This window comes from Haliotis rubra, unplaced genomic scaffold (assembly GCF_003918875.1).
Source record: "Haliotis rubra isolate DU_JTF1 unplaced genomic scaffold, ASM391887v1 Scf425, whole genome shotgun sequence".
Taxonomy (NCBI): Eukaryota; Metazoa; Mollusca; class Gastropoda; order Lepetellida; family Haliotidae; genus Haliotis; species Haliotis rubra.
The window spans coordinates 381474-401413 of record NW_025767108.1 but is presented as its reverse complement, the minus strand read 5'-3'; the positions used below and the strand labels follow the sequence as shown (position 1 = coordinate 401413).

Sequence of the window (19940 nt, the reverse complement as noted above, 5' to 3'; positions counted from 1 at the left end):
GAGTGTGAATTGTAGCTTGACATCGATGACGATTATTATTTTAGCGTTATGGCATGTAACAAATTTACACATTTTATGACTTCAAGAAAACACAGGACAGCTTCCCAGTAATAATGATTAAATATGACAATAACTATCAATCAAAATCACAGTTGATAATAGCTGCATGTGACAACCCCAAGTTGAGTGTTTAATGAAATTGTTCACATGCATGTCACTTTTCAATTTATAGGAGAACGGTGATCACTGTAGTCATGCAGACGGGAGTTTTTGGTGTTGCTTTAAAACGTTTATGACTCCAGAGACGTAAAAGTCGAACCATGTGAGTGTCTCATTATCCAATTTGGTTAGAACGTACCGAGGAAAGATTTTCATTCTTGCGATCAATATGTTCCTTTGATTCTAATTATGACTATTTTACGCTCTGTGCATTATGGCGTCCTGTCAGCAGCTCCCAATCGATGCAGAACAGTACCTTATCCCTGCAATGTTAATTGTGATGATTACCCTGGACACTGGAGGAAATAGCTCCACTGCCGTTCCAAGCGAATGTCACTAACGGCTACATATGATACCCTTACACACCTAAAGCCAAGCAACCATATCGCTGTGTAGGACAAGAAGAAGGCGGTGTAGCTATTCCATTACACCCATAAACATATCCAGAATCAATCCGATACCCGCGCAATTACGATCTTCACTTCACATATCCAGGATGTCGCCGTCGCAGTAATGTAGCACCTTTATCGGCATTTACACATTTCGCTTGCGGCATAATCCAATTATGCCAATGTTTATGTTCGAGAGTACGTGAGGAAGTCATTGCACCAAAAACGTTCCCTTCACTTGAAGCTGTGAAACACGATGGTCTTGATCAGACTGTTAGCGGTGTTAGGACTGTGGAACCTGATGGAAAGAGGTACGTTTGTGTATATAGTCATGTTTATGGTACTTAATAGTGATATACTTGCCATAAAGATTCAGTCCTGAATGTTTTACTTTGAATATTGATTGTGTATGTATGTACGTTGACGTGAAAAAGTGAATGTTGGCTCGTTGGATCGTTGGTAAAACATAGATAACTTTTTTCTTGTCCTAAGGATGTAGTCAGTGTATCAACTCCGAGCCGAACCAGTACTGTGACGCCGAGGCTGCTGTAGGCGAGTGTTGGCTCAGTGCACTTATAAACTGTCAGTGCCAGAAGTCCTGCAACTCAAGGCCAGTTTGTCCAGGTAGGTCGCCTGTCTTCTCCATTAGACACGGAAACGTTTAGGCAACATCACAACTACACAAGTTTGATATTTCTCGTTAATAAAAGGCCGAATCTTTCGTACGATATCATAATATTTGTTCGATTCACAACCTGTTCACATGCTTGTCTTGATTTTACGAAAGCACGAAATTGATATTGAGGTGCACATAAATGAAAATGAGGACGGAATATTCCTGATGTAATATGCACAGGGAGTTTTCCGCAACTGTTCATCAAATAATTTTTGCCACCGATGTTTGAAGCAGTATGACGTCGATGTTTACAATGCCCAAACGTCAATATACACACTAGCATGGACAAAGTATAAGCGCCATAAACAAAAAAATTGTACAAATATTACAATATGAAATATTTTTGTCACGATTACCCATTTTTATGACCGTGAAATCGCATGAGAAAGAAATTCACGGATTCACGGATCTGTTCAAACACGAGTAAATCGTAGGAGCGGTTTAACAATGAAAAACCTTCTAAACGTTCAGGTACGCAATGCCTCTCATGAAATTAAATAGAACTCGGAATGCGTAAAAAAGGAACTGCACAAAACGTTGAAGTTACGCGTTTTGGTGTTCATCGTTTCACTGCACAGTCGCTCTGGGGTCCGTGCCAACATATTGGCAATACCAAGGGCCAACAACGTTCTGGACGTCCACGAGTCTCTCACAAGAGCCGTAATGATAATCACAAATCAGTCTGGATCACTTGCGAAATCGGTTTGAAACTGCAACTTTTGCAGCATGCATCCCTGCAAGTACTGTCGGCAATCGATTATCTTAGGTTAGGTTAATAAGAGCATAACAACATCTGAAGTTCAGGTTATAGAATTGAAGGTTACTTTTCTTAAGGATACGTCCAGGCTCCAGCGTTTGTCGACGTCAACGTGTCCATCGACGTTAGATGGAAAGTAACGCTGACGTATTGTTCAGCTTTTTGCATCTTGTAACTGAGCATGATTCGTGCCAAGGCATCGCTGCACATCACAGGAGCCCTCTTGTTGTCACCAGTGGCGATTCCACGTTCTGTCGGGGCTCCTATGTCTTCAGGCCAGTGGACGTCATATCATTTCTCAGACCAGTGGACATCATATCATTTCTCAGACCAGTGGGCGTCATATCATTTCTCAGACCAGTGGACGTCATATCATTTCTCAGACCAGTGGATGTCATATCATTTCTCAGACCAGTAGACGTCATATCATTTCTCAGACCAGTGGGTGTCATATCATTTCTCAGACCAGTGGGCGTCATATCATTTCTCAGACCAGTGGACGTCATATCATTTTACAGCAGGACAATATCCGCCCATTAAAATCAGTGATGCACAGGAATTGTTTTCCTCATGAATGTGCACGGGGAGACTTCAACTGTTCTCTCCTGACGGAGACGTAAGGATAAGGAAATGTTATGTTTGGTCGTTCGAAGAGTGATCAACTTTATAAAAATGACTACCCAAAATAGAACATTTTAAGAAAGATAGTTTCCTTAAATCTGTGTATGGGGGGTCTTGATTCAGACACTTCAATTCAATGGTATTTAACGCGTTTAATTAGTAGGAGTGTTCATTTCATTGTGCTAAGTAACACATAAACCTTTCTGATCAGATTTGGATTGCGCAGTGATAAACTTGCTATTGGCCTGCTTCAAAATGATAGACCTCACTAGTGGTAACCAAACTTTTCAACTAGTCTCAGTGCATCATTTGCAGACTTGTCTCAACAGGCACGTTAGTGGCCGACCGACACATTGCGACCTAGGTCAACGACGCAAGCCTAAAATCAATTAATAGTAAACTTGGCTTTAAGAAATCATCCGAAGCAGCCAATCGAATCCCGGTTTATTTTCGCCAGACCACCACAGTTTACCTTACTGTAAAAGGCAAAACACCATCATGCAACGCCTGCATGTTGTACCACCTTTAACAATTCGACTCATTACACCAAAACCATGGGGTTTAAAGCATGGCAACTGCGAATTGCAGATTCCGAATGCACTCTGGTCACGAGGAAACTCATTGACGGTCATTGACAAAACCCATACCTGGTAACAGTGAGTGCTTCAGTTAAAAATTTTCGTCACATCGGCAATTTTTCGGCCATATAGTGACGAGACCTGGTAACAGGAGACAGAGCGGGACGCCCTGAAACAAAGGTGGTGTAACAACCTAATCATTGTCAATATTGAGTGTTATCCCTTTTGCGTTGATACAACCAAGGTAGCTTTGGCGCAATGTAAGCATGAAACAAAAGTGTCTGTTGGATATTGTTCCAAATGTTAACAAACCAGCGTGTGCAACTGGCCAAACAATTACAGTACAGCAAGGTTAGTCTGCTTCAAAAAGTATCTTACAGCACGTGCATACTCTGCTGCAAAGTAACGTTCACATCACATAGATACAAACATTATCTCCACAGCAAAAGCCATTCATTTTGCCAATAATCAGTTGAGTAGTGATCTGCCATGAGCTTTAATGCTACATCATATCCTTACGCGTCTGTACCGAACCTGTTGATACTTTGTTTAGATGAACTTCGTTATTCGCCATTCCTGTTCGCAGCAAATCCACAACGTGCAGACGATGATTTTCAGCAAACCTTTGCATAAACGTTGTTGAACAGTTGTGTTCTTATAAGTAGCTGATAGCTGGACAGGCATTGTGTGTTGTACACATTAAAACATCAAACGATGCGATATTTAATTTCAATGTTTTGTATGTTTTATCAACTTTTTATGAAGTATAGTTTCACAGGGTTTTTCAGTTTGTTCATAATTTACATTTATTTCAGTTACATCCACGGGTTTTGGAGCGTATGTTTCAAGCAAACCACTGACACCCCCTAGTTTCTTGACCAGCTGGACATTGTTTCTCTCCAACACATGCTGTTTATGTTGCAGGTGTATCCATGGATCACGACTGTGCTTGTCTGGCATTTGTTGCAGGGTGCAGCGACCCCCATGTCAGCACCAGCTGTTATACCACCTGTGAGCGCAGAGTTGGTGAGTGGCATCAAATCACTCCGTTACTCAAACATTCATTCTGTCTACAAACATGTAGCCTGTCGATGGTACAGGAATTCTGTTACTCTAGAACTATGTTTACCAATCAGATTCACCAATCACTGTGTACAAGAGAGAAGAGATTTGCCCGAATGAACCTCCTCTGCATGTACGTTTATACATGATCATATTTCACTACGCCAACCTATAGTCTTACTGCGATCTGCTTTTGTAGTTTCTACAATATCCGATTCTATTTCGAATTCGGTCTAAGTCATATTGATATACATGATGTACATGTATAACTGTCATTGTTTCCCCAGGTTTATTTTTTATGACACATTGATAAAGAACCGTTTGCACATTGGTAGACCAGCTTTTAGACCAGCCTGTGTTACCTATGTCTTCCTGTCGAGACCACTGGGACTAGGAATGCTTGCACAAACGTGACATCCAGAATATCGAAGCTGCGAAATGTGAAACAGGAAATATATTTCCCAGAAATTCAGATTATATTCGCTCTTCTAAAAAGGAAACGCATATGCCATTTTAAAAGAATTTATTGCGTTAGTTTAAGGGCAATTATTGCATGTAATTTCAATAGTAAGAAGGTGCAAATTCACACGTTTATAGACAAAGAGTTCGCCAACACAACAACATCCTTTATTGTTGTGTATCGTAATGTTTCTGTTTACTTGAGTCCACAAGATGGCATCGAAGTCGGTACTTTGTATGGCCACCATTGTCAGCAAAACCTGCTCGGCACCGTCTCGGTACAGACTGGATAAGAGGAAATCGCAAGACATTAACGTTAGAATTGGCAAGGTAGCGGACCGTGACGCGTGCTGTATGTGAAGTAGCGTTGCCAACGCCCTTTGTCGGTCCAGAATCGGAAGCATGTGACGTGGAAGGACTTCTTTGATGTACCGATTTGCTGTCAAATTCCCCTGAACCACCACTAAATCAGATATGTGTGTGCTGGATATAGCACCCCACACCATGACACTTTCTCCACCGAATCTGTCGATCTGTCGAATACAATTAGGGGCAAAACGTTCATGTCTCCGACTGTAATCACGCTGTCTTCCACATCAGAAGAAATCGTGACTTATCACTGAACCAGATGCGCCTCCAGTTTCTAAGGTTCCAGTTCCGGACTATACGACAACACCACAAGCGATTGCGCCGAAGGAAGTCTCTCAAAACAGGGGAGACACCTGGCTTTCTTGGTCGAATCCCCACTTCACACATTCGATTCCTGACAGTTTGGTCGGAAATTCTTCTCAAACCGATGATGTCGTGTGCAGTCTCCACGCCCGTGTCAAGACGGTGACGCAAGCGAGCAACTCAGGTGTAGCGGTCCGTAGTAACTCTTGGACGGCCGCTTCTCGGGCGATCTTGGGCGGAACTGGTCTGCAGGAATCAATCCCAATGGCAAGGTATGGTGCTCTGATGAAAGTTGAAATGTCAGACAACTGCAGACTGCGACTCCAGAGCTTCAAGGCGGCCTATGGCGATGTTTTGATTGGCGGCACTCAGTCGTGGCATGGTGATTTTTTTCTTTTCCAGAGACAAAATTAAACGTTTGCCTTTTTATAGTGATCGACACCGCATGCTTTTCCGCTTACCTGCGTGAGCATTTTGCTTAGTATGTTTTCTGGGTGACGTTTTGTCGAATATTTCTTCAAACGCTTCTTAAACAAGGGGGGGCGGGGGGGGTAGCCTAATGGTAAAAGCGTTGGCTCGTCACGCCGAAGACCCGGGTTCGAATCCCCACATGGGCACAATGTGTGAAGCCCATTTCTGGTGTCCCCCGCCGTGATGTTGCTGGAATATTGCTAAAAGCGGCGTAAAACCAAACTCAGTCAGTCAGTCTTAAACAAGGGGAAAGTTAAAATTGCCGCCTTTTGGCACTGTAGCTGTCTACAAACACACAAAGATGACGATTTAGAAAGAAAAAGTATATTTGTATTGTTTTTGTCGCTGATACATGAATATTCTCAAAATCACCTATGTGTTTCCTTTTTTTTAGAGAGTGTATTTGTGTCCTGACCTGGGTATTGAGTTGTCACAGTTTGTCTCCAATTTGCTCAACTGACCAATGCAATTCCCACAACGAAACAAAATGACTCATCAGTCAGCCCTCCTATACAGAACAAGATTAAACTTCACTGCGGTATGGAAGTTCAGCAAGATATTCAGTACTCAACGGCCTTAAAGGTCACATAAACCGTAGGGGGTACAAAAACATAAATCACTGACTGACATCGTTATAAATGAAACCCCGTCATTAAAACTACTCATTTCGACCTTTAATTGACTTAAATCGACCTTTTTGACAACAGTGCACAATTCTAACCCGCGAACGAAATTTCAACCAATCAGAGCGGCGCGCCTCTGTGACGTCATATGAGGAATAGCTTTGAGGGCCGATGCAGAATTCATCTACATTTTAGGGGGTTAAATTATGTTGTTTACAGGCTTGTATAAACCTGAAATCGTGACAACTGTTGTGGAAAATTAAAGCTGTATGTTCTCACAATCTACTGTCATTTAATTTTGTCTCCTGCTTTGCCTAGTTTCCGAGTTACAACTTGTTTTCATAGACGATTCTGTCAAAATCGATTGGTGTCGTTAGGCCCTATTTGTATAATGACTGATCCAAATTGATCCCATTTCTGTGTTTTTACCTCGATAATTAATCATGTCATGTAAAAATCTGTTTGTATTCTCAAAACAGTGTCGGCCCATAAGTTTTCACATGCAATACAGCAATTAATACTCCCTTGTTGTAACCCGTGTTAGGTGGTATAAACCTACACATGTTATTTGTCATCATTCACTTGATGGTCAGTTAATGAATTTATAACAGGTATAATTAGTGGTAACACACTTAGATTACCCGACAAAGGTTCCCATTTGGCATTTCTTGTGTCTGGAGTAAATATTCAACATTATAAACATCGATCAAAGGATTAACCGATAACACGCTGATTGATTAATTACTTTTATCTTACACAGCGGAATTGTCAAAGGTAGTGTTTATGTATGTAGATTTACTAATCTATACTGAATACACTCTGTCGTGTCGGTGTCTGCGTAAAAACAACGTCCTTCTTTCAAAGGATTAACCGGCAATACATTGATTGATTGCCCATTATTGGCTAACTAAATTACTATTTTTAAAGAAAGGCGGACATTATGCAATTAGTTGCCAGGTGTGTTATCTTGGGTGACCAATGAGACTATACACCAATACCTGAAAAGATTTATCACTTTTTCGTATATTAAACTGTTAAAAGACACATCATTTGGAACAGTTTTGTGGATATTGATGGATACATTCCTCGAACAAGGTAATGGCCTGATATTGTTCCTATAACTTTAATCTGTTTTAATTTTAATATTTGCATTTTGTTTTTATTCATTTGTCGTAGCATTCAACAGAATCATTGTTTTCGCCGTGAAGTGTAATGAGACAGACAACATGCACTAGGGTGTGTGTGCGAATTATGATTCACATTGGCAAACTATAAAATGTCTAGATATTACAGTTCTGTTATAAATTCACTATAAGTATCAGCAGATCGTCTGCTTTTTATTTAGTTTCAAAATGCATACAAGTATGATAATAAACTAATTAGGATTATAAGACCAAATATACAGACGCACATTGACTAGTATCTACATACTGGTGATGGACATTAACCATGGGAATGTAGAAGGAATTTGTCGCGCAGTATTGTGACTTCGACCCCCACCTCGCTTCCGTGGAAGAAATCGTTATGTTATAAGTTGTGTCATGCAAAATCCGTTTGGTTATGATTCCAATACATATTTAACTACGAGTAGAAAGTAGTCTTGATTTTCTAACTTGATGAAAACAAACTATAATCTCATTAATTCTAACAGATTTTTTTTATTTTTAAAAATGGCGGCGCCCTGTCGGGAACATCCGCCAGTCTGAGGATAAATGGTATTTAGGTTTGTTTTCACCGAGTTACAAAGCAAAACTACTTTCTCCTGGTAGTAAAATATGTATTTTATTGATGGCCAATAGGATTTTGCATGACATAGCGTATAACATAACAATTTCTCTCGTGGCAGCGAGGTGGGTGTGAATATAATACTACTTACAATATTATTGTTACTTCGACCACAAACTCACTTCCGAGGAAGAAATCGTTATGTTACAAGTTGTGTCATAGAAAATTTTTATGGTCATCAATCATATGCATATTTTACTAGAATTAGTAAGTAGTTTTGATTCTTTAACTTCCGTGAAGCGATCTGAACACAAGTAAGATATCGTTTCAGGCTTCCACAACGCTCGCTTCGCACTCACAAACATAACCCATTTAGCACGAACTGCGGGTCCTGTGGAAATCTGTGCATGGGGACACCATCGCCCGACCCTAGGAGCAATTGACGACAAAGCAACGATTCGGCATGTCGTCGTTGATGTCGAGAAATCATCAAAATGATGAGCGTGCTACACATTTTCTATACAACTAACTGAAAATCGTTCCTCATATGACGTCACTGCAGTGCTCTGGCGACAGAGTTACGTAACCTGTCTGTGGTTTCGTTGGCGGGCGAGAGGGAGGCAGGCGACTTTTTGGCCACTTTTAATCGCTCGGTATTAATTAACCACAAGTTTTTAAAGAATAAATTTGGTGTTCCGCATAAGACTAACCACAAATCTTTCATATGTAATGGTTAAAAGAGTAACAAAAAACAAAGTTTAGTGGTTCTTTAACTGAAACGTTGGCAACTACAATTATACTCGTCATTGCATTGCTATTTCGGCTGGACGTTAGTAAAGGCAGTAAATACCATGTTTAACACGAGTACTTTGTCTTTCAGGTGTAGTATGTCATTCCCTGCCTACGATACCTCATGCGTCCCCGTCCAACCCCAGTCCTTTGTACGGAGACAAGGTGACATTTTCCTGCGATGTGGGGTACACCAGGGAGCAGGGAAGTGACGGGTTAAGGATTTGCATCCTGGATGGTAGCTGGGTCGTCAGTAATAAGACGGGCATACCGCCTGTGTGCCAGGGTAGGTTTCTTACAATCCAAGCGTAGATAATTTGATAGAAAAGCTATTGCATATTATTATCTGTTAAAAAGCTAAATTATAATGTAACGGTAAGCACTACAGATGTATATGCATTTCTTTAGCGGTCAGTTGTGGTTCTTCTCCTGCAATAAGGAATTATGTTGCATCATCTGCCACGGGAGTCTATCAAGATACCGTCACGTACGACTGTGCACCGACGTCTGTGATGGCGGGAGGCGGCGGCGCAAGGCATGCTTGCAATGCTTCTGGAGTGTGGGTTAAAGACAGCAGTGACATCTACCCTCTTTGTGTTGGTGAGGCTGTTTTACATGTACTACTGGAAAAAAGTAACTGTGCATTATTTGATGTTATGCCATTTTAATGCAAAAAGATAGTAATATGCATATGATTTGTGGTGTTTTCCTTAATCACTGTTTAACTGTTGATAAGATAATATCGAAATCTGCATGATTTGACAGAAGGCATTGTGACACGCGTGTGAAGAGATGTGGTGTCAAAAGTCAGTTCACAAATTCAGCATCGCCTGTGTCCACGATTGGCGTTGACGCAGGCTTGACATCGACGACGCATAGGCGACACTAAGCGATGGACGAAAGCTTGGGGAATGTGAAGAGTTTTTTATGGATGTCAACTACTTATTACGAGGAACACAACATTTCGGAGAATATGCTTACTCCTTCATCTGTATCTCTTCCAAATGCCATTCAAAGACTTTGGGGGATGTTGTTGTCTGAACCTTGTCCAAATTCAGCTGACGTCAAGGGCTGATTCTAGGCTTGACGTAAACGTCTCTCCATTTCAGCTTGATAAGGGACAGGTCAGGAGAAACAGCTGGACTGGTGAGTACCGGAATGTTCTGCTGTCTCAAAACAACACGAGCCCTTCTTTGAATTAACGCCTTCACATGAGGCCCAATGATCTCATCCCTGTATCGCAGATCTGTTAGATTGCCATTGACAATGACAAGTTGTGTACGACCATGAGATGTCATGCCTCCCCCATAACGATTCCGCCACCAAACTGTCGACGTTGAACAATGATGGTCCGAGCAGTGAAACTGGCAGTCTGGAATCGATTCCTTAGGTTGGTCAGCCGAATGTGGTTGTCTTGCTGACGTGATATCACGCTTGGACGGCCGGTCCGAGGCTGTTGAAAGCGTCTCCATAGAGATGAGATCGTGTTTCGATGGACACCAAAATGTCTGGCCACTCCATTTTGGGCCCTTCGAGTCTCCAGCATACACACGATGCTTATTTTCTGTAATCCGTGGCATGACGTAGGCCTACTTTAGGTTGGAATTAAAGGGTTTTCCACAACATTTAGATGCTAGAAAATAATCAACCGTTCTTCAATATTCAATATCAGGTGTGTGAACTTCAGGTGTCAAAAACATGCAAAAAGTGATTACGTTCTTTGTGCAGAATGTGCACGTGCCTCGCACGATACGAGACATTAAAAATCATGCCTCCTGCTTTGTTACATGTTTATTCACACTTATTTTTGAAACTTTTCAAATTAATTTTATTTTATGCAATTGTATGATCATGCACAGTTACTTTTTTCCGTTAGTATATAATGCTCAAACGATCTTCCTGTGTGTGATTTCATTTTCAATTTATTGACTTTTATATTTTCTTGACAACGTTAATATCTGTTCGGTTAAGGGTTTCGCTCATACATTCATTTCTTGAAACATAATGTGGATAACTTCATCCTGTATTCGGTTACAGATGTTACCAACTACTATCACAGCTCCAGTTCTGAGATAGACACAGGTGCCGCTCCAACATTAAGCGTGGTGTCTGCCCGGAGTGGCCTGGACTGTGCTAGGTTTTGTTCGATCTCTCCCTTCTGTCAAGGATACACATACAACAAAACTAACACAGTCTGCAGCCTCAACGTGGGACCGTCTGTTCCTATAGTCACAGGCATGAAGAGAGTATATATACAGAAATAAAACATCAAAACCATCTGGAAATAAGTATAGTTCAAGAATTCGAAAGGGATTTAAGATGGCAAAACACGAACTGCGTTTGTCTTATCTCGATATGTCATGGGCCTTTACATGATATTTGTATTCAGTACTGATGAATTTAATCTATATGTTCTGCGTCAAAGCGGGGGTATGAATGAATAATAGTTTTTCTGGCTGCAAAAACAATGTTCCATCTATTGGTGCAGAGGTCAAACTGGAGGGAATTTGATACGAGCTATCTACCACAGTACATTTTATGTCATGTGACTTCCGGCTACTTCAAGGCGTTCATTTTGAAATATTTAATATTAGGATGTAATCTGATATGTAGATTCATATGAGGGTCAGTTGGTTATCTAACATCTGGAGTCACGTGATCTATGAAGCATAATGTTAATAAAGCATGATTTCCTTCAATCCAAACCTTTCCTTTGTTAAATTCACGTATTTGCGCATGAAACACCAGATAAACATTCTGTCAGTACATTCCTTGTTCAGGAAAAATGACATCCGATTATTAAAATGATGTGGCGGTCAATTTATGACAACGATGCTCGTATTTCATGGTTTGTCAACTCATTACCGGTGCTCGTGGTTTCAAGTGGTAAAGGCGTAATTGTACATAATGTCTGTCTTTGCGCTTACATTAATTTCACACGCCATGAGAATGAAAGACTTGTTAAACGCGACATTAAAACCTAAACTCACTCATTCACTATTCCCAAATACATGTTTACAAGACTTTTTATTTTAGTCTGTGATACAGTTAACCCTAACTTTATTCTATGTGTCACAGCCAACAGGTTTGTTGTCCAATTCAAAAGTGTACTTTTACACCACTGTAAATGTTTTAAACAACACAAGTCGTTATGGCATTTTACAGCTACTTGATCACAACTGTGGACAATATTTCATACTTGGAAATTATCCTGATGCCTCAATGCCTCGTTAAAACGCCCGTCTGGACATTGCTTATTATATGTTGATAACCACAGCCAAATGTATTACTCGTTAGCAAGTGCAGAATATATATATATATATATATATATATATATATATATATATATATATATATATATTACTGAATACGACAGCTCCCTTTACTTCGATAAAGGTGCTAGATTTAGATAAACTAGATCCCCAACTGGATCGCAAGTACACCAGTGTGTTTCCGTTACATAGCCCTTGAAGTGGTCGTAAAATATCCGCGATCTCGGAAGGAATGGGTTGAGGTAAAGGGGGATAACTCCGATATGTATTCACATGCGATATAAACGGTTTCGTGGACTTGAACACAACCTTCGATTTCACAGGATTTATCGGAGCTTGTAACCAAACACATGTCACCAAGTGTTATCAAAATCCTAGTCCAAGATTACATTCACACCAAATATAAGAACTTTACTCATATTTACACAGATGCTTCCAAGGATCCCAGAACTGGTCATGTTGGTGGAGCTTTTTATATTCCCGATCTAGGTTTATCCAAAAGATTTAGATTGAATAATCATCTGTCTGTATTTGCAGCAGAATTGACAGCTTCAAGCTTTAAAATGGGTACGAGATAATGAACACGAAGCAATAATTTTTACTGATTCGTTTTCAGCTGTACACGCAATTCAACCATGTGAGTAGGTCCACGCAGTGGCATACTATACGACATCTTGTATCTTGATACTGTTTTAAACTGCATGTACATCAGCTGGGATATTGTTTGAATTCCAGCACATGTTGGTTTAGCTGGAAACGAAGAAATTGACAAACTTACTAAGATGGCTTGCAACGCAAAACAGCCAGATATTGAATCTATTAAGCTAATTCCAAGAGATTACTTGTTTGCCATTTCTTCTTCAATAAATGCATCTTGGCAAAATAAATGGGACATTGACACTACTGGTAGACACGTGTACTCTACTTGTCCCGTAGTAAACAAACATTTTAAAATTCGTCTGTGTTGTAGCACCTCGCCTCAGACTAGGACATTGTTGACTGGAGGCATATAGAAGTACATGTATTTTAGATAAAGACCTCTCTCCTCTGTGTGAATGCTGTAACTTAACCTGCCCAGAAACAGTTCAGAACTATCTCAATGAATCTCCAGCTCATGAAATACCACGCCAGGCTCTTAAATAAATTTGTGCTTAACAAAACCAAAAACGTTTTTTACAATGAACACAATACTTGACGATAGTTTAATGTATGGTTGTATACAAAGAGCTGTGTTAGACTTCCCCGTTATAACGGGGAAGTATGACATAATTTAACTGAACATAAATATAACCGTTTGTTAAGTGTTGGGCGCATATAGGCCTTTTGATGTCCAAGGTCGCCTTAAAACCTTACCTACCTACCTACCTACCTTCCACATGCCATATGGGCTCAAACAGACCTATTTTTCTGATCCAAATCACCACAAAACCTTATCACCACCATGTGGTCAGTGATGTTTTACTTCATCCGCCATAGTAAATCTGTCGGAAAATACTAGGTTACACTATCAAACGCAATATCTATGGCTGTAGGTTCGATTTATCGTATAGTATAGTTCGTGGTGTGAGCTCCGGAAATGAGCGAGGGCGATACACTGGCATTGAAACACCAAATATGTTAACTTAAAAAACTGAATGGCAAAAGCTATTTTCAACACTATGCTGCTGTTTATATTAATGTATGAAATATCATTTTTAGATTAAGCTCCCAAAAAGGAACCTGACCTTTTTAACCTACTGCAATGCAAGCAGTTGACATCGAAGATGGGTATTTGAAAGTACATTGAAAGACTACTGACAGAAAACAACACAAGGTCAGTCTCAAAAAAACATACAGACACATAAATTATTCCGAAGCAGTGAAAAAAGGGCCACTGATGGAGAGCAATTCCCTGGGACTGGTTGTTGCTTTTATTGTTCCCCCACCGACTACCCGGGTGATATCCCAGAATTCTTGCCTCGTTTTGCGATCTCTATCTGCTGCGCCATCCACAAGCGCAATTGGTAGTATATGGGCGTATCCTTACATTGATCAACAAAGATGAAATACAGATTCGTCTTGGAATTAACTGGAAAACGTAGTTATCTTTTGTGCCCATTAATATTTTCGTCTTCACTGTCGTGATAGCAAATGAAATCATTTTGAAGTTCAACTTCATCTGCCAGTAAATAAAGTAATAAATCAACGCGTTAATCCTTTGATCGATGTATTTATTCTTTTTAAACTCAGCTGATAATTCCTCTTGCTACACTTCCATGTGCACATTACATAACATGTAATACATTTCCCACACCAGGCCTTAATTTACAATGTTAAGTATTTACCCCTGATATGAGAAATGCTCAAGGGGAACCTTTGTCAGGTAATCCAAATGGTGTTACCACTAATTATACCTGACCGTTATAAATTCATTAGTGAATGATGACAAATAACGTGTAGGTTTATACAACCAAACACTGGTTACATCAAGGGGGTAGTAATCGCTGTATTACATGCAATTTGTATTCCATTAAAACAACCGACGCTGTTTTGAGGATATGAACTTCATTGTTGCATAAGAAATACATATACGCATTTGCTGTGTACTAAAGTTTAAAACTGTATATACCTATTTACCTAAATATATTTTTAGATTTTTTTTCTGGCAATGGCAATGTGACGTCTATTACCATGATTAAGGATTAAAAAACAAACAAATGTGTGTTTTTAATATCCTAGGTAAATACACAGGGGCGTGTCACGCTTAGAAACGGCGTTAGAAAGACATATAGGTATATAGACCCTACCCCAGTACTATCCTTTTATATAGTACTAGGGTAGGGTCTATATACCTATGTGTCTTTCTAACGCTGTTTCTAAGCGTGACACGCCCCTGTGGGTAAATAGACATCACATTGTTACATGACATGATTAAATATTGAGCTAAATAACACAGAATTCAAATCAAATTGGATCAGTCATCATACTATCCAGGCATAAGAAAATCCGAAAACGCTTACACCGCTGTGATACTTTATTACAATAAGACTAGAACTAACGGGGATATTTTCAAATAACTGATGAGCACCCATCGTTCTTATTGTCTCGTTGTTCAGGTTGAAGAAATTCTGCCAAGGTGGACAGTTGCCCAGTCCCCGTGTCCGTCACGGTCGGGGGAGCACCTGGCAGCAACAAGTCGTGACTAGATTGTTGGCGCGAAACAGGAATCGCTGTGGACCAGTGCCCTTTCATGAGCACAAAAAAAACAGGTTTATATTTATATAGCACACATATCCACGCAACTAGTACATGCTCAAGGCGCTGGAGTGTTCCCTTGATCAATGGATGTCGTTTTTTCTGGCATTCTTTTAACCAACTCAACTCCATGGGGAGTATTCAACTCATGAAGCCTGTTAGGCGCAGCGTGTTATCACACAGCCTCATCCTCACAAGGTACCCATTTCCAGCTGGGTGAACTGGGATACGTTGTCACAGTATTTTGTCCAATGATACTGCACTTTACTATACCCGCAACTAGATGTCTGCACGTGTTCGTGTGTCCTCCATCTGGTCACCTACCGTCGGATAAGTGGGTTCTTTTAAGTGCACACAAGGGGTTGCGATAACACTGAAAAAGCCTGTAAGTAATGTTAAAGTACCATCGGAAATAGAAAAAAATCTGTTTTTAGACTGTTACTCTGTACCCCGAAACATTCAGAGGTATGACGACGGGTCTGACACGACCGACGTCGACGCCATCACGCTGTCGATGGGTTGCCTCAATGCCCAAGACATGGTCCTCTGCCTTCTGCCATACTACTGGTGTAATTCTGGGAAAAAACTGCATGGACAAGATATCGGACATCCGAAGGGATGAGTTGTGACTGGCTACAAAGCCCAGATCAGCTCAATCGGATTCAGCTCACAATGTCTCACTGGAGTCCGTAAGACAAGGTGGTCATGCTGCTGTGCTAACGTGTTTGATCTGTAGACTATAGGTTTCCAGTGCTGTCTGATTTTCTCCATGAGCTGTACTTTGGTTTCTGCCCGTCTAAAAGACACCTTGTACGAGGTCAGAAATTCTTGTATTTAAGCGTAACGGTAACTCATGGTGGGGGTGACTGTTGCCGGTACACGGAGGTAATATAAGGATAACTGGCATAATCCATAACTGTGACGCTAGGATTGTCCAGGCGGGGTAGGAGTTGATGTTCCTTCCACTCAAGCAACACCTCACCTCATCTCCTGGTGATTATAACCAGACGAAGATTTGGCCTCAAAGATGAGTTCGCACCCGTCAACGAGACCAGGCCCTGATTTCTAGAAACAAACTTAAGTCTGAGTTTTTACTCAAATTTGAGAAAACGCAGTAAAATGCATTCCCCAGGATGAACTGAAATCGATATTGAACTCAAACATAGTCGACAATTTGAGTTTGATGGATAGATTACTTGGGTTGTTTGGGCTTTTTTATTTTAAAAATGCAGTTGAGTTAAAAATTCAGCTGTTTCAATTGTCAAACTCAGTTTGAAATTTGAGTAAAAAGTTTGTTTCGAGAAATTGGGGCCTGAATCACGTGTACCAGCGTGAAGAACGATCAGGCGTATACCTTTACCAGATGGAATGGTTGGGGCCTTGTTGCATGTACCATCTGTGGTAGCCACATGTAATCCATGAAGTGATTCTTGTTCACCCAGGTCTCATTGATGTATACTATGTGAAAACACAACTCCCGGTATTCGGCGATGCTACTGAGATAGTTTGACCTGAGGGTGAGGATTGAATACTTTTCAAAAAAAACTCGACGATCATCTCCCCTTGCTTTATCCCTAAACCCCATTTCATGGAGAGCAGTGATAAGAGTTGTTCTAGATACATTACTGGTATCATTGATCTCTTCCTTGATGGTACGGAAGGTTGGTGCTATCTTCCTGTCATACGACTTATATACTGCACTCCTTTTCATCCCTTTATCAAAGCTATCCACCCGTGAAAGTCCGGGTTAGAATGAACCTTCAGTAACCCATGCTTGTCGTAAGAGGCGGCCGATGGTCAGGCTCGCTGGCTTGGTTGACACATGTCATCGGTTCCCGATTGCGCAGGTTGATGCTCAAGCTGTTGATCACTGGATTGCCTGGTCCAGACTCGAATATTTATAGACCGCCGCCATATAGCTGGGATATTGCTGAGTGCGGCGTAAAACTCAACTCACTCACTCACTGTGTTTGCGTCCTGGTTTTACTTTTGAGACGACCCCTCCTACCTGTATGTTTATGGCCCAGGGCCGCACTAGTTCTATGACACACCCTGTCATACCAAGAGTGCGGTTTCCCCTGTCCCTCTCCTGCACAAAATACTTGTGGGTATAAGCAATCAGCGTATCCATATCAAGAGCCATGCTTGTGATTGCACACATAGTGGATATTATGTTGGGAGTGCCCATGCCATACCATGTTTACGACACAAGTGCCTAAATGTTGGTATTTCCCGAACGAGAGCGAGGGATATACCGATATTTAGGCACGATTGTCGTAAACATAGTATGACATGGGCACGGATATAATATTCTGCCGTAAGTAGGTCACGGCACTTCGCGAGAGAATGCGTTGTTTAGTACTTCCGGTGACAAACAACGTTTTCGGCAATGGCGATAACACTGTTACATGGGGTATGCCGTGGATAATCATACTCGACACTGGCTGTGTGAATCAGAAACCTATGCCATGTAACAGACTATGGACTGCTAAAGCACTAAGGCAATGTTGCATGAACAGCACGTGAATATTCGCCAAACAGATGCAGAGTTGTCACAGCGTCGTCTTCAGGCTGGCCCATTCATTAGTCGAGGTGAGTTTGTAACATGGATTTCTTTGTTTTCATTTAAAGGCTGGTATTGTTTTAGCATGGCACGCGCAGTAAGAGTGGAGTTGACATGTGTGCAGATTGGTGAATCGTTTGATTGCATTTGATATCTTACAGTGGGATTTTATTGTCCCCCGGAGAGGGGACCTAATAAAATATGGCAGGCAGGTATCAGATATAATGCATGTGTACCAAACAAATTGTGTTAATAAATAAAGTATCTTGCAGTTGGAATTATCCAGAAGATAACTTAATGTACAATGAAAATCCAGGTGTAATTCTAAAAAAATAAATGTAATGAATTAAATAATAATTTAATAGCACGTAAACAATGATGAATATATCCACACTTTGATTGATACCAATAGCTCTGAATAGGTGTCTCTCACAAATGTATTCTGTAATATGAGCTTGATTAATATATTATTACAACCCCATTTAGCATGTGGTTATGTAGCCGAGAGCCTAGCCGAGAGCCGCGATGCGGTCCTATACAATCAAGACATGAACCTGCATCGCGGCCGAGAACACCACCTTCATAAATCCTATTCAGATTCTAGTGGCCGATTACCCCTTGTATTTTCTTGAGATTTTTTAGATATATTTCCTGTGGGTTTTTGACTGAAAAGTCGATACCGATGTACTCCCAGATAATTTCCCTATACATACACGCAACTGTCATATTTTTGTGATCATACATTTAGATATTAATGGGCCTGAAACCCGTTGAGGTCTTGTTTTAACGATAGCGAGCTGACATGTTGACATGTTGTGCGCATGCGCCAAATTTCTATAGTCCGTATCGGAGGACATTCTTCATTAGCGGTAGGCAATACTCACTCTCGCCTCCTGTTTCACTGGCTCGTGCTTTGGGTGAATCACACTTAATGTATATTAAATTTATCTGCTTTTGTGTCATAATTTACAGATTTTCCTTGCAGAGAGGATTCCATTCATATCTCTACAAAATATAATATATATATAATATATACAATATACAACGTAGTGCAAAGGACACGTACAATATAGTATGGTTATGTAAAACAAGGTCACAAATTTGTCGTATTCACAGACTGTATGAGATATATTTTTCTGAATGATATAGATTTCAGGAGGTATGTTTTAGTTCGGTAGTATTATGGAGATAATTTTTTGTGTAGACGTAATGTTTGTTGCAAGGTATATTAAATTCACACGTGATTACATTTTTCTTTAAATCCAAGAAATGATGTGATTCTATTTTACTTTTAGTTTAGTACCGGGTTTATTTCCTGTTTATTTTATAAGGTTATGGCTCAATAGTTTTACCTGTGTACATTCAAATAACAAACGAATGCTATTTTCAGTTTCCGCATTGCACAAAGAATATAGAGAATATGCTACAATTTTATAATTGAACATGTTTTTATCTGTTGTCAGCATTCTATGAATAATATAGTGTTGGAATTAATTATTTCTGAACTTTGTCTTATTCGTTGTTCTTGACGGTAAATAGTTTTCCATCCAATTATATTTCTGTATAAATATCAGTTTGCCATTGTTATTGACTATTTTTTCCTTTAAGGCAATATCCTTTAAACAGCAGCATAGATTCATCTGCATACTTTTCCCTCCATGTATAAAGTTCTGAGGTTACATGGATCGAATAGTTCTTCCAATATGCTATCAAATGATTCAGATTATTTCCATATATTTTTTTATAGATTTGGTAAGATCTGCATGTTCTCAAAGAAATATAATTTAAAGAATATATTAGTACAACAGAATGATTTACTTTAGGAAAGTT

General features: G+C 40.2%; 1 protein-coding gene across 1 annotated transcript; it reads left to right on the top strand.

Moving 5' to 3' along the window:
- Positions 1 to 481: 481 nt before the first annotated feature.
- LOC124288802 (sushi, von Willebrand factor type A, EGF and pentraxin domain-containing protein 1-like) lies at positions 482 to 11740 on the top strand. Its single transcript, XM_046725331.1, has 6 exons — positions 482 to 919; positions 1101 to 1232; positions 4165 to 4266; positions 9133 to 9327; positions 9450 to 9641; positions 11079 to 11740. The coding sequence occupies exons 1-6, from the start codon at positions 865 to 867 to the stop codon at positions 11303 to 11305; spliced, it is 903 nt and encodes a 300-aa protein (XP_046581287.1). The 5' UTR covers positions 482 to 864; the 3' UTR covers positions 11306 to 11740.
- Positions 11741 to 19940: the final 8200 nt, after the last annotated feature.